Source organism: Talaromyces rugulosus, chromosome V (assembly GCF_013368755.1).
Source record: "Talaromyces rugulosus chromosome V, complete sequence".
NCBI classification, from domain to species: Eukaryota; Fungi; Ascomycota; class Eurotiomycetes; order Eurotiales; family Trichocomaceae; genus Talaromyces; species Talaromyces rugulosus.
The window spans coordinates 4283846-4298097 of NC_049565.1; the positions used below are offsets into that span (position 1 = coordinate 4283846).

A 14252-nucleotide genomic window follows, 5' to 3' on the forward strand; every position below is an offset into this window, starting at 1 on the left:
GTAGCCGGGGACGCAGGGAAGATATAAAGAGCGTGGGTTGTCAAGGAATGGACTGAGCAATGGGCTCTGAGAGAGTGTAACGGTGTGCGAGGAAGAGAGAGAGCGAGCGAGAGGTTTGGGAGGAGCGAGATAATAAGGAGCGCGCGGCCCAGGGGCTAGCCTGACTAAGCCGCGGGCTTAATTTCCCGGCGGCCAGGCACGGCGGCCTGATTGGCCGGACCGCGCATCACGGCGGGGCCTGGATCAGCGGGGCCAACACAGTCTCGACTGCGTCCAACTTGTGTTCCTGCCGGGGCCCCACTGTTTCTGGCCCCCCCCGATTGGCCGCCCCTGCGCACCGGCGCCGCCAAGCCGCCCCAGTCCGTATCGGGACGCAACCCCCCTTGTCACGCTTACGTCTGCTTTTGTTGTCATTATTATCCGTATTATCACCATTCGCCGCATTTGCATCCACTGGATCGCATCTCAATTGTCGCGGACCTGTTCCACGCCAACCCCGTCGTGGCGCCTACGTGTGCCACCGTGTGTCGCCGCGTTGTCGTCTTTACGTGTCTGCGTCTTTGCATCGTTCTGCCTATCCCCGACGTGGCAAGCGCTAGCGATGCATGATGCGATCGCATCGGGGTCATTGTTATTACTGCTGCTCAACGTGATTGTCATTCTTATTATTGTGCCTTTCTAGCGTGTATTATGGCATCGCCATCTCCTATGGGCTTTGTGACCTATTGTTTGACCCGATCATACCATGGGGCCATCAACCCGTTCATCTGCGCGACATGCAAGGCCGACCAACGACTGCCTAAATTAGCATACAGGCCCGACACTGTCTAACCACCCCTCCCGTGATCAATGATCATTCGGAATTCATTCCAGCGGATATGGAGGCCGTCGCTCGTGTCATTATTATCGCTACGGCGAACGGAACGGACAATCTGTTGCCACTACCATATCACAGCCATGACCATTGATGACTACGTCCGAAACATCGCATCAGGCCACCATTCACGCGTCCATGTCCATTTGTCTGTCACTTGCGGTGTAATGCCATCGAATACTTGACAAAGACACAATAATGGATCTCTTCAGTCCAGACATTCCACGTCCACATTCAGGTCCACATCTCCACCGATGTGGCACTTTGGCAGCCACATGGTTCCAGTGTGCTTATCGCTCTCAATGCCACATGCGCCTTGTTCGGCCTTGATGTTTTGCAATGCGCCGGCGTGTTTCGTACCTTGCAAGGTTCCCCTTCAAAGCCCAAGTCGCATTGTCTTCAGTCCGAGACTGCAATGAACAATAAAGACTGAAAGAGTGATAATTATCAAAGCAGTACTCCGTCCGGAATACCGAGTATTTACGCACTGATCTCGACAGATCCAAGTGGGCTCGGTCGATCCACCCCCAAGACGGCCTGGACGGGCCTCTTGCAAATTTTCTGCTCTGGATTTTTCACGATCCGGTCGCCACCCCTCACGATCACCGTTTTAGTGAAAAATTTACTCCGTAGTCGCAGTGGAGCAGAAAAATCTGAACGATTGAACCAAAAACTGCCATATCCCAAATCGGCTGGCGCAAACTGATTCCCTTGACTAAAGGGTTTCTCCGTGCGCGCCTTGCCGCTTCAGGCATCCGGCGACACTGCGGCTGAGCCCAACTGGCATGGCCTTCTCACCGACTCTCGTTGAAGAATCGGACTCCGACTATACAGAGTACAGAGTACTTCGTATGCATAGGGCAATAATTGTATACGAACTGACAATAATGACTAAGCGTAAATGGACTACCTAATCCGGCGATGCGATGCGTCACTCTCGTTTCGCCCCGAGCCGAGTGAATTTATCACGTGACTTTGTAGACCCTGAACAAAGCCCTACCCTAGCCCTATCCTAGCCTATCAAGGAAGTGAATCAAGTGATCACTTGGGTTCTCAGCGGCTTTTCTGACGTTCTAGTTCTAGACCGATGCGAGCCCTATCGCCTCTATTCTATTCCTCCTGATATGACGAGAATAAATTAGAGATACCAGACTGAGAGAGGCGACAAACATGGTTGTAGGTATGAAGACTATTAGGAATTCCCTGGCGGAAGAGCGTACCCATATTCATTATTTATCATTTGCAATTTATCGGTATTCAAATATCATCACCTCCAATATTATTAATTGTTGTCATGCAGTTAACTGACGGACTGACTGACACCGTCGTCATGCACGCTGCCCAAAGCGGCTAGCGTGATCTCCGCGCTAAGACGCCGGAGCCTCGGCGAACTTCAGTTCAAGATGGAGCGAACCAACTCTGCTTCAACCACCAACTTCTACCTGACTATTAAAACACACACGATCCACGATACTGACGATAAAAACCACAATCCATGGCGCGATCCGCCATCGTGCAAGAGTACGACACTCAGCCCTCGGCGCGCACCGTCACCTTTAGCGTCGACCAGAAAACCAACACGCAGCGGCAGAACAATGGCATCGAACGCCCCCAAGGCTACACCGTGTCGTGGCACGCGAACCCGGCCGTCGAAGCTCACCACTTTGGCCAGTCGCATCCAATGAAGCCCTGGCGACTGACACTCACAAAACAACTCGTGCTGGCCTATGGCATGCACCACGCCATGGACCTGTACCTCTCGCGCGCCGCCACCTTTGACGAAATGGCCGATTTCCACAAGGCCGACTACCTCGACTTTTTGCGCCAAGTTATCCCCGCGGATATGGAGGCTGCCGAGCAGTCCGACCGCATCGCAAGCTACAATTTTGGTGATGACTGTCCCATTTTTGATGGATTGTATAGCTACTGCTCGCTGTATGCCGGCGGCACCGTCGACGCGGCTCGCAAGCTGGTCAACAACCAGTCGGACATTGCCATCAACTGGTCGGGTGGGCTTCATCACGCGAAAAAATCCGAGGCGAGTGGGTTTTGCTATGTTAATGATATCGTCTTGGGCATTCTCCAACTGCTGCGCTTCCACCCCCGCGTCATGTATATCGACATTGACGTGCACCACGGCGACGGCGTCGAGCAGGCATTTTGGTCGTCGGACCGCGTCCTGACCGTTTCGTTCCACAAATACGATAAGGACAACTTTTTCCCAGGTACCGGCGCGCTCGACAGCAACGGCCCTTCGCATCCACTCAACCCAGGCGCCCACCACGCAATCAACGTGCCGCTCCACGACGGCATCGAAGACGACGACTACCTCCAGCTATACAAAGACGTCGTCGGCGCGTGCGTGGAAACCTACAAACCGGGCGCCATCGTGCTGCAATGCGGCGCCGACAGTCTGGGCTGCGATCGCCTCGGCTGCTTCAATCTCAACGTGACGGGCCACGGAGCCTGCGTCTCCTACACAAAAACTTTTGGCATCCCGCTCCTCGTCGTCGGCGGTGGCGGCTACACCCCCCGAAATGTGTCCCGCGCCTGGACCCACGAAACTTCGATTCTCATCGACGCCGTCGACAAAATCGACCCAGATATTCCAGACACCGTCGCCTTTCGTAACCACTTTGGCCCGGATTACAGCCTTTTCCCGAAGCTCTCGGAAATGCGCAAAATCGAAAACAAAAACACAAAACCATATCTTGCCAACGTGCTCACAGCGATTCGCGAACAACTACGATATATGCAGGGTGCGCCCAGTGTTCAAATGAGCTATATTCCACCAGATATTTTGGGTCTGAGGGAAGATATGGAGAAGGAGTTAGAGGAGGAGTATGATTTGATGGACGAAGAGCAGGAGGATCGGGACGGGGCTGGAGTGTCGACGCGGCCTTCTACCGGTGGTGGCAGTGTTGGGGGTGGTAGTATTGGCGGTGGTGGGAGTAATGGTGGCCATAAAAGGAAGGATTTGGAGCGTGGTCTGGGTACGAGAGGGGAGTTATCTGCGTGATCTTTTTTTCACACTCTTTTTTTTCGAATCTATCACGGCGCATTCGAGGAATAATGGTCGGCGTTTGGCTTGGTTTGGATTGGACCGGTTTTGGTGTTGACTACATGTACATATATACCTCCCACTACTAAGATATTAAGATAGATAAATCTATTTAATAGATTGGCTTTAAATTATATATAAATTAGTTATAGTTCTTTTTAGCTATAGTAGTATAGAGAGTATAATAAGGACTTTATTTTCTCTATTAGTTTAATTTTATAGTTGTAGCTTTTATATAGAAAAGAATCTTCACTAATTTATGAAAATATCTAATAGATTATAATATTCTTTAGGTATTAGCCTTTAAAGGTTTTAGAAGTTTATAGAGATTTTTGTCAGAAGAATGGATACCTCACAGCCAATTATACCCCTTATGTCAGCAGCCACTGAGATAATGCTAGCAATACACGCGGTCTATATATAACATATATATACAACACTAATCAAGATTGATTTAGTGCTCCAAGCACGCTTAATAAGCTAGAATAATCTAGAAGTAATATTTCTAGATATAGAATCAATAATTCTATATAACAAAGCAGTAATATTAGATATTGAAGCAGCATTTTAATATAGGAAGTTATGCGAGTATGCTTACATATCTACTATTATATATCTAGCTTATTGTATTTAATTTTTTTGAGAAAATAGCATACTACTATTACTTTTCAATAATCTTTGCAGTCTGTTATTGCGATAGTACTCTATTTTATTCTTAGATTACTTTATATAACGTTCTCCTTTGCCTTCTGTTAATGGAATATCCACCCTGATTCTAGGGTGACCGCCGGGACGGGAAAGTGTGAGGAAGTGTTTAGAGGGCAAGCAAATGGAATTCTGGTGTAGAGCTATAGGTCGCTATAGAATCAAACTGATTGCTGACCTCTGTCAGTTCTCTCTCCCCTGTGCAGATAAGTCTCTGCCCCGTGGTTCCATGGTTCATTCTATATTTAAATTTTTATAAGAATTAATATAAGGGTTAAAAAGTTATATAAAAAATTTCATTTTATCTTTATCTAGTATTATTGTGGCAATAAGAAAAATTGAGTAGGGGTATGTTTTACTAGTGTGACGGATTTTTGTCCACATCTTTCTAACCGTCCGCCGTACGTGACAGAGAATCCGTACGTAGTAGCCAGTCGATAAGCTCCAGGGTAGATAGCCAGGAAAGCCTCATCATTAAGGTGTAAGAGAATGGCGACGGTGTTCCCACAACAAACCGGGGGTGCGGCGGCAAGCACTTAGTGAGTAGTGACTGTGGATGTCACTAGGTAGTAGATGGGTCTAGCGTCATGTGAACAGATGTGAGAAGTGAGAAGGGTGAGCTGAAATATTGGATAAAAGACAACTGTGCCACAAGTAAGTGTGTTGGTGCAATGTCTAATCCTGCAGTTGCGGCGGCAATGCTCTCTAGTCTGGCAAATACTTGGACTGCATCTTGCTTGCACTGGGCGCTGTCTTGTCAACCACTCGGATCAAGATTGATAGCTGGAGCCACACCTATTGACATATGTTTCACGTTTTCTGTGCTGCTCAAATATACCTTTTTACTGAGAATCACGTTCTCTTTCCCATGAATGTATAATGGAGCTCTATAACAATTCATAACTTAACACCCAATCTTGCCACGTAAACTTTGGGGGTTTTCATTACCCGCAGTGACTTCTTCAATCCACTTGTCAATTTCGTGTCGGACAATCCCACTATCAAAATACTGTACCGCGGTGTCAGAATCTCTCTGAAGATGACTCGCATCAAAGATAACCACCCAACCTGGCTCCAACTTCCTCATTTCACCCATGAACACATCTCGTAGGAGCGTTGCTTCGTATTCATGCAAATGTTCCCAGTATGCACCATCAGGACGAGGTTTTCCTTTATCGTACATTTCGATGTTTGGCTGCGTCTCCCGTGGCTGCCCATGTAAAAATGCAGGAAAGTAACAGGCCTTCCATAATGGTAGTGCTGAAATACATTCCCAATCTAGTACACCCGTCAACTCACCTTCTTCGTTCACCAAGATATTATGCTGTGACAAGTCATCATGAAAGACAATGGTTGGCTCGACTTGGGTATTCGAGGGGAAGATACGTGGAAGAATATTTTCCAACTTTTCGATGAGTCCCAGAGTCTTCGTAGAAGCTTCCACTTCGTCCTCAGCATCACTATCGAGGTCGTCATCTGTGGGGTACTTCGTCAGTACCTCCTGGCAGTCGTTCCTGGCAAAAGCAAGTCGAGCCTCCATCCAGTCTCGACTAGACGCAAATGGGCCACGGTCTACATTCTGACGGGCGTGAGATCCCCAGAGGAATCCAAGAGAGACAATTTGGCCCGTCTTAGGGACCTATTCCAAACTATCATTCGCTGTGGGCTCCCGAGGTGAATATGACTCCTCGTATATGTTGCCGATCCCCTTCAGTTGACTTCTCCACAGGGAAATGGAAAACTCCGCGAATTTTTTGACCAAGTTTGACTTTACGGCGAGGAATAGAGTTCTCCACGAGTCGGCCAGAGGCCTCCTTGGCATTTCTGTCATAAGGATCCACTCGAACCCAATCTCACTTTCGCGAGTGGCGTCGTAAGCGATAACTCTGGGTGTAGGAATATTGGTCACGCAGCGAACCCATTCCACAGTGGCCACCTCGCTCCTAGTTTTATGAACGGGGTCGACAGGAAGAGAGACGCGCATGATGAGTGTTTCGTCATCTAGATAGACTTGATAAATCTTGTTGAAGGCACCCTCGGCGAGGAACTTAACCTGCGATATATTTGGCAAACTGAGCGACTGAAGCGTTCTCTCAATGGCGCTAATTTCTGGCTCATAGGTCCATCGGGGCTCTGGGCCAAAGACCTCATCGGCCCAGATCAAACCGCGATAAGGATCTGGAGACATTGTTGGCGGGGTGGTGACTTCAGCTGTCCGGGCATATTGAGCGACAGAGGCAGCGATCGGATATTAACTGGTGCGGATTTGTCCCTCACTACCCCCAAAAATTCGCTTATCTGGCTATTAAAGTATGCCAATGTTCCCAATCCCTTATTGCTCGACGACATATGCATGAGGTGGAATCTTTGTGGCAGCGACCTGCTAGGCACGGAATAACCTTATTCCTTCAGCCAAGAGCATTTGAACTCGTCGACCTTATAACCGCATGCATCTACCACTTACCAACTTCAACGGAGTCTACGTTCGTTCTTTAAAGTGGTGATAATGGATGGTAACGCCAATCTTTAAAGCAATTGATGCCACCTTTATTCTACTTAAAAATCCAAGGGTCCACCGTTAATTTGAGCGATAAATTCCAATACATTCTTATTACAATGGGCGACATCGGGGAACACTGGAAAGACGTGAAGGAACAGCGAAAAAAACGAAAGCAGAAAAAACGGCAAAAGAGACAGAAGAACCAAAGCCCATCGCAAAGCATCCAACCGCCTCGTCGATGCTGGGATTGGATGGTCGTATCGGGTAGCTGTCACTATGCCAGAAACCGTGCATCCTTTAAGGAATACCGTCATATTGGACGAACAGTTTCACACACTGGAATACCCGGAGAAACCTTTGTCACTGGCGTGGGAACCGTAGAACTGAAAGTGCGGTCAAGCTCAGAGGAAGGGTCACCAACACGTACTCTCGTGTTAGATGACGTTCTGCACATCCCAAAAGCTATATGTAATGGCTTTTGCTTCGCAAAATACCATACTATTATTGGGGGATCGACATCCTTGGGCAGTATGAGTTCAAGAGACAATGAAGGACAACCTCTCTGGTATTCTGAAGATTTCCATGGGCTAAAGCGGCTGGTTTTGGATGGAAATCCACAGGGAGAATCATATCTCGATGACGGACCAAAGTTACTGAGTATGCATGTTGATACAGAACAACTCGAGAGTATTTTATCTCAAGTTTAGGGTAATGTAAGGAGTTCGTTTAATACAGTTTGGTAAATTTTTTTTTGGAAAGACATATACAACTCTGCGATCTCATCATACTTAAAGTCATTTCGGAAATTCACATCAAGTGATACATCACTTGTATCATGGACTGGGCGTTTGCTTCCTCAATTCCTGAATCGATGCTATTGGCCACACCGGGATTGCCACAGTACCGAGATGAGACCAATCCGGAGGAGTTGCGTGTGCCCTTCAAAGATGGCTTTATTGCCGCCATACCCGAAGAATTTACCGAAGAGAGGACAACCCATAAATATCGCAAATTGCTTGAGCGGGATCAAATATTCTGGAGATTGAGTCGACCCCTTAACTTTGACTCTATTGATGACTACAGCCTCTTTTCTACGGTCTGGCACTCCGTACATGGTCCCGAGAAGGACCTGGGGCAATACTTTCTAGAACAGCGACATTCACCCAACTACACCCGTCTTTATGAAGAACTTCAAAAGGAGGATCAGCCATTTTCAAAAATCGACAAAGATGAGAAAGATTATTTTCGAAACAGAGATTTCAAAAAAACAATAGCTAAGAAGCTGACGCTCGTGTCTGAATGGGAAGGTACAGTACATTTTCAATAATTCGCAGAGGCTTCGGAAAGATAGTAGTATGTTTATTGCTTCCCCCAAATTATGGAAGTGGATCCAACAATTTATTGAGGACTGGGAAGGCAATTCTTGATGAAGTATCAACAAGCTACCATAATTCAAGAGACCAAGAGAATATTCTAGTCCAACTATTGACATTGGAAAGGTCCATCACTAACGAGTTAATATAATAATACCCCGCATTGCAATTGTGGATTAATATTTCTGTCGGACGGATGGAAAAAGTCGTAGGAACGCTCCGCTACCCGGAAAAGCCATACAAAAAAAAAACAAGGAGACCAAGTAGGCGACCTAACTGGATATACCCTGTTTGCAATGCTCTGAATGCAATATAGATGGTAGAAATAATGGTTATTGATGAGAGAAGACGTGAGGACAACAAAAAGCCGAGGCCCAGTCGGATGAAATTAGGGTTTGTATGCGGGGAAAGCTATGCTCAGTCGCCGACTTAACATACTCATTAGAGACGAACGAGTCAGGCTACCCCTGCAACGTAGATAAATCAATGGTGATTCCCCCATGGAGGAGAGAGCTCGACGAGCCAGTATACTTAGTACTCCAGTCTTCATCCCTCCGTACTAAACCATGACGGTAATAATCAAGAATAGCTTTCCCAATGGATTGCCCAGCCTAGCCGAATTGGCAGAATTGAATGCTGGCAAAAACGTACCGGCCGAGACTGCTTGGATCTGGGGAGAACAGGATGAGGTTCGTTCGTTCTGGTCTCACGATGAAAAAAGCCGACCATTTGCTTAAAAAACTGATATCTAGCTCGGTCGCATCAATCTTCTCACACCAGAGGTCACACGCGCTGCACAACAGAGCGAATTGAAAACTGGAAGAGTGGTTTCTTTAAAGTATGATTCTCCCATTGAGAATACTTTCGGCTAAATTGTACTTACTATCGTGCAGCTGGTCCCTCGCGTATCCCAAGCAGCCATCGTTCCATCGATCTGCTCTTAAACACAGAATCCAAGCACATCCAATCAGTCCCTGTATTTTCGACGATTTCTACGATACCAATTCGCAGGCGGGCAGTCAGTGGGATGGGTTCCGCCATTTCGGACATTTAGGCATAAACAAGCTTTACAACAATCTTTCTCCGGAAGAAGTCACTACTGGTTAGTTGGTCCTCGTTTTTTTTTCTCTTTGTTTTTTTTCAGTCGGGGAAACCCGTTCCTAATCAAGGTCGACATGTATAGGAACACGATGCGGCATCAACGCAGTCTCCGAGCACGGAATCGCCGGCCGCGGCGTCCTTCTCGATCACTACTCGTGGGCAAAAGACCAAGGCCGTCCTTATGATCCCATGACTGGCCACGCGATTTCAGCCGAAGAGCTCAAACTAGTTGCCAAGGCCCAGGGCGTTGAGTTCAAGCAAGGGGACATTCTACTTGTCCGCAGTGGTTACATTTCACGGTACCACGAACTCGAGAAGACAAACCCTGCCAAGCTCGAGGATCTTGCCGAGAATCCTTCTTTTGCGGGAGTGGAACAGAGTGAAGAGATGAAAACTTTTCTGCACGATTCGTGAGTCGTTTATATATACACTGCCTGGAGATGTTATTTTTTTCTAGTATGCTCATGGCTTCACAGGTATTTTGCCGCCGTTGGAGGAGATGCTCCGGCATTCGAGGTATGGCCGCGTAAGACAAAATGGTACCTTCACGAATTCCTTCTTGCCCTATGGGGCTGTATGATTGGTGAGATGATCGATCTGGAGGCAAGTACTGCGGCGAGTCAACACGAGAGATCTAGCTAATATAACTTTTTTGCAGGAATTGTCCGTCGAGTGTAAGAAAAACCAACGCTGGACGTTTTTCTTCACGAGCGCTCCATTCAATTCTCCAGGTACGTTTAATTTCGCTGCTAAGCTCTGAAAAGCATCTAACATTATTAAATAGGTGGCGTTGCAAGTTTTGCTAATGCACTAGCCATGTTTTGATTTGGGTAGAGGCAGCTGGAATGCTAGTCGGAGTATATACTGTATATAGGGATATTCCGATTATTAAATAACTAAACATTCAATCCTCAATAAATGGAAGCAATATGTAAGACGGTGTTTTGCCACCTGTGAAAATGGTTGATTCACCCCCGAATATATCTGTTGGTCGATCGCCAGGGTGGTTGTGGGTGCAAATCGTAGGGTTCCCCATTTCCCACGGGTTTCCAGCTTTACTTGGTGGTATCATTCTTTCAAAGTCTTTCCCACTTACCTGGAGTGCTATCTGAGATCCTTTAGGGAGAAGGATATTGGTCGGCCAGATTTCAACATCTAGGTCATACACCTTGCCGGGCTGCAGTGGCTGGATTTCATCGTGGCTATGGTAGGGGCGATAGGGCAAGGTTTTTGAAGGGTCTAGTTTTCGGTGAGATGCCCTCAACCATCCTTGTGAGAGAGGTGTCTGTGTGTCTGCCACACCTTGGAAGACGATCTCACGGCCGTTGTGAAAGGCTTGGAGCGTGAGGAAGAGATCCATGTCAGTCGTTGTTGAGGACCCAAACAGTTTTGCTGCAACTGGTCCGGTAATCTCAATGTCCCTCTCTAGCGGCGGCGACAGAAATTTCAATGGATGCCCCAGGGCAGCGAAGCTCATCTTGGACCACTTGGACGGGGGTTCCCAAGACATTCCAGCAGCAGCAAACCCACCAACGCAATCAAGGTACAACTTGGTCCATTTGGTGTTTGACAATGGCCACGATGTTACTTTCCGTTGCTCAAACTCATTACTGAATGGCTTTCGCAGATGAAGGAGGACTGGTGGCTCCTTGTCCCATCCATTGTCGGTTCCTTTCAAGAAATGATCTAGAAAGCGCTTTTGTAAAGCCATTCCATGATCAAGATAGAACCATTCGTCGTGGCGACCTGGATGACAATCTAGCCATTTCTGCTTCGATGCAGCTTGTGTAAATGCTTCAAAGTTGCCTCGAGGATGAATCCCAAACCCTCCCCAGTTTGCCGCGCTCAGAAACGGCACCGTCACTTTACTCCAATCGGCCGACCGCGAGCGATACCATTCATCGTCAAGTGGCCTGGATAGAATGTCTGACACTGGGTCGGTGCGGTTGCGTTCCAGATTTTCATCTGATAGGGATGTTGGCCCGTTGCTTCTTTCACCAAGCCAAGGATCTTGCCAGCCTCGAGGATTGCCGTGTTGCACTGAGATGACTTGCTTAGGATACCACCACTCGAAAAACCCGTTGTTTTGGATCCCTCCATGGCGCATCATGTCACGATAAACATCGCTGGCACCCTCCCAGGGAATCATCGCAGCCAAGTGAGGTGGTTGAAGGGATGCAACAAGCCATTGAGTAATAGCATAATAGGAAATCCCATTCAAGCCAACCTTTCCAGTACTCCATGGCTGAGATGCTGCCCATTCAATCGCGTGATAGTAATCTGTGGCTTCTCTCTTTGAAAAGATATCCAGCATGCCGGGAGAGCGACCGGAGCCCCGAGAATCAACCCGGACACACACGTAGCCCCAGGCTACCCAGATTTCGGGATCAACTACCTCCCAAACCATGAATTCCTTGGTGGACCCTTGGAGGACCTCGGGTTTGGTTGCCATCAAGACATCCCACTGGGCCGCGTATGCGTCGCGATAGGGTACTCCCTTTCCATAGACCCCGAGCGTCATGATTACTGGGCTTGGAGTCTCGTCCTTTGGACGGAAGACATCTGCTTTGAGGACCAGCCCATCGTCCATTAGTATTGGGACGTCACGCTCGATGATCATTTTGTCCATGGTGGAAGATGCCGTGATGTGCGTTCAAGGTTGATGTTTGGAAAATTTATAGAGAAGAAAAAAGACATTGATAGAGAGGATATGGGTCGGCTTTTAATTTTGCAGGAATAACTGTGAAAACTTGGTGAAAATGTTCCAGATTTCAATTGTCGGGGTAGCGGTACGCACATTTACCGAGCGCTATATCTTCTTCGTGGGTGTATTATACAGTCTGTAGTGTTAGAACACGTCCAGGAACTGTTAAAGTGCGAAAGGCCGATCGGCGAAATCGTGGGCTTCCCATTCCGGTTCTCCGATTCGTACTTTTCAGCCAAGTCTCTCGGACCCTGTAGATCTGTGCCTTATTGGAAGCTGACTTGGACATTTTCAGCGATGTATGTTCCGTATCAGCGACAAATTCTATGGATTACGGCATCAATTTAGGCCGGACCTCCGTTGAATGTCAGTCAGTGCGCCACTTACTTATCATAAAGTATGAAAATTTAAAGAGTAAATTGATTAGATTAGATTAATATTATAAACTATAATCTTTGATAATCTTAATACTACACCTTTTTACTAGTTATTAAAATAATAAACTCCAGACTACAAAAAGTCTTATAATTGAATGAATTCTATTTATTATAGATTAAATCTAACTTATCTACTTTAACATCTATATTAAATTTTTTTAGGATGATGGTATGTATCTAATTTTAAAGGCATTTCGAGATATCTGATGAATGGTCTCCCTAACATCTTCCTGCGTCAAGATGTGAGGGGCTTTTTGTCGGCTCAAAGAGTGTAGACAGGATGGATCAAAATCAGTTTCACCACTTTGCTTTCATAGTCATACCCTATTCCAACACTTCAGGCTTAGCCCAGATCCAAATACTGAAATCGTATTGAAAGTAGTTCTCACATGATATAAGGGTCTAAAAATGACCCGTAATACTCTAGCAAAGAATACTGGCATTTTGCAGGCATTAGCATCTAAGCCACGCTAGCAATGTTTTAGAACTGGATAAGGTAGTTTGCTTGGTTACATAATTCTCATAGCAACTTGATGGCTTCGGCATCGTCGCCTGAATATTTCCAAGTAAATGGAGATTGGCCATAGTGACCGGTGTGTCGGGGTGGTTTTCGCCTTGATTTTAAATATTGAATGGTTAGTTATTTATGGACTTATTTTATCCGGAGTAGCTGTGGACTATGAGAATCTCACAATAGATTATTTTAGAATGTCAGTATACAGTCCGAAAGCCCATTCCGTATATTACAATGAGGGCACAGAAACTTTTGTGGAACCTGTGGTGGATCCCGGCCCGAGATCCAATAATTTGGAGGTTGTCCCCTCTCAACCCCGCCTGGTACCGGACTCTGACAGCAACTTGTGCTCCACCGCATTCTTGTTTCCCACGAGTTAATAAGTTAGCTATTTTATGTCAAGATCCCGATCATTACATGATAAATTAACTGTTTTATGCAAATAGTCCTAACAAACTGGAAGATCTGAAGATCTGGAAGAAAGAGAAAAAAAAGAAAAAATTCCCACCCGCTGTCCTCCGCGCTTGCCTGCCACTTCTTTCGCCTCTATAATATCAGTCTATTATGCAAGTGATCAGCAAAAACACCCAGCCGGCTTATTAACCCAGAAGACATCAGAATCTGGATACGAAGGAAAGAAGCAGAGTCGGACTCCTTGCCAGATCGATTCGGGGGCTTCCCTTCAGCTGCTGCCGTTCTGACCGTCTCGGCACCGAATGTGCTCTTGTCATTGGCCGTGCACGCATTTCTCATTAGACTTGGAATCTATCTTGGATTCGTTTGGACTGAAAGCCTTGACCAATCTTCAACACTGTCCGGCAGTAGAGCCATTTTTATTACCTATATTGTTAGTGTATTTTTCTGCTACTCATTGTATTATTCGTCCACTATTGTGGCTTCAGCTGAGACTGATGAGCGAGAATTTCTTCGGAGGATCGTGGAAGGAGTTCGAGCATCTCATTTTACAGATACTGGTGCGTCTT

General features: G+C 46.8%; 6 protein-coding genes across 6 annotated transcripts; 4 read left to right on the plus strand and 2 right to left on the minus strand.

Moving 5' to 3' along the window:
* Window positions 1-2369: 2369 nt before the first annotated feature.
* On the plus strand, window positions 2370-3893 carry TRUGW13939_09995 (uncharacterized protein; the record flags this gene model as incomplete). The annotated part of the gene is made up of 1 exon (XM_035493111.1): window positions 2370-3893. The coding sequence occupies one exon, from the start codon at window positions 2370-2372 to the stop codon at window positions 3891-3893; it is 1524 nt and encodes a 507-aa protein (XP_035349004.1).
* A 1651-nt stretch (window positions 3894-5544) lies between these two features.
* TRUGW13939_09996 (uncharacterized protein) lies at window positions 5545-6828 on the minus strand (the record flags this gene model as incomplete). Its single annotated transcript, XM_035493112.1, has 2 exons — window positions 5545-6279; window positions 6415-6828. 2 exons carry the CDS (start codon window positions 6826-6828, stop codon window positions 5545-5547), a joined length of 1149 nt encoding a protein of 382 aa, XP_035349005.1.
* Window positions 6829-7256: 428 nt separating this feature from the next.
* On the plus strand, window positions 7257-7847 carry TRUGW13939_09997 (uncharacterized protein; the record flags this gene model as incomplete). The annotated part of the gene is made up of 1 exon (XM_035493113.1): window positions 7257-7847. The coding sequence occupies one exon, from the start codon at window positions 7257-7259 to the stop codon at window positions 7845-7847; it is 591 nt and encodes a 196-aa protein (XP_035349006.1).
* Window positions 7848-7975: 128 nt separating this feature from the next.
* Window positions 7976-8467, plus strand: TRUGW13939_09998 (uncharacterized protein; the record flags this gene model as incomplete). The annotated part of the gene is made up of 1 exon (XM_035493114.1): window positions 7976-8467. The coding sequence occupies one exon, from the start codon at window positions 7976-7978 to the stop codon at window positions 8465-8467; it is 492 nt and encodes a 163-aa protein (XP_035349007.1).
* Window positions 8468-9079: 612 nt separating this feature from the next.
* Window positions 9080-10439, plus strand: TRUGW13939_09999 (uncharacterized protein; the record flags this gene model as incomplete). The annotated part of the gene is made up of 7 exons (XM_035493115.1): window positions 9080-9202; window positions 9266-9351; window positions 9407-9615; window positions 9697-10024; window positions 10091-10130; window positions 10273-10345; window positions 10399-10439. 7 exons carry the CDS (start codon window positions 9080-9082, stop codon window positions 10437-10439), a joined length of 900 nt encoding a protein of 299 aa, XP_035349008.1.
* A 79-nt stretch (window positions 10440-10518) lies between these two features.
* Window positions 10519-12243, minus strand: TRUGW13939_10000 (uncharacterized protein; the record flags this gene model as incomplete). The annotated part of the gene is made up of 2 exons (XM_035493116.1): window positions 10519-11748; window positions 12010-12243. 2 exons carry the CDS (start codon window positions 12241-12243, stop codon window positions 10519-10521), a joined length of 1464 nt encoding a protein of 487 aa, XP_035349009.1.
* Window positions 12244-14252: the final 2009 nt, after the last annotated feature.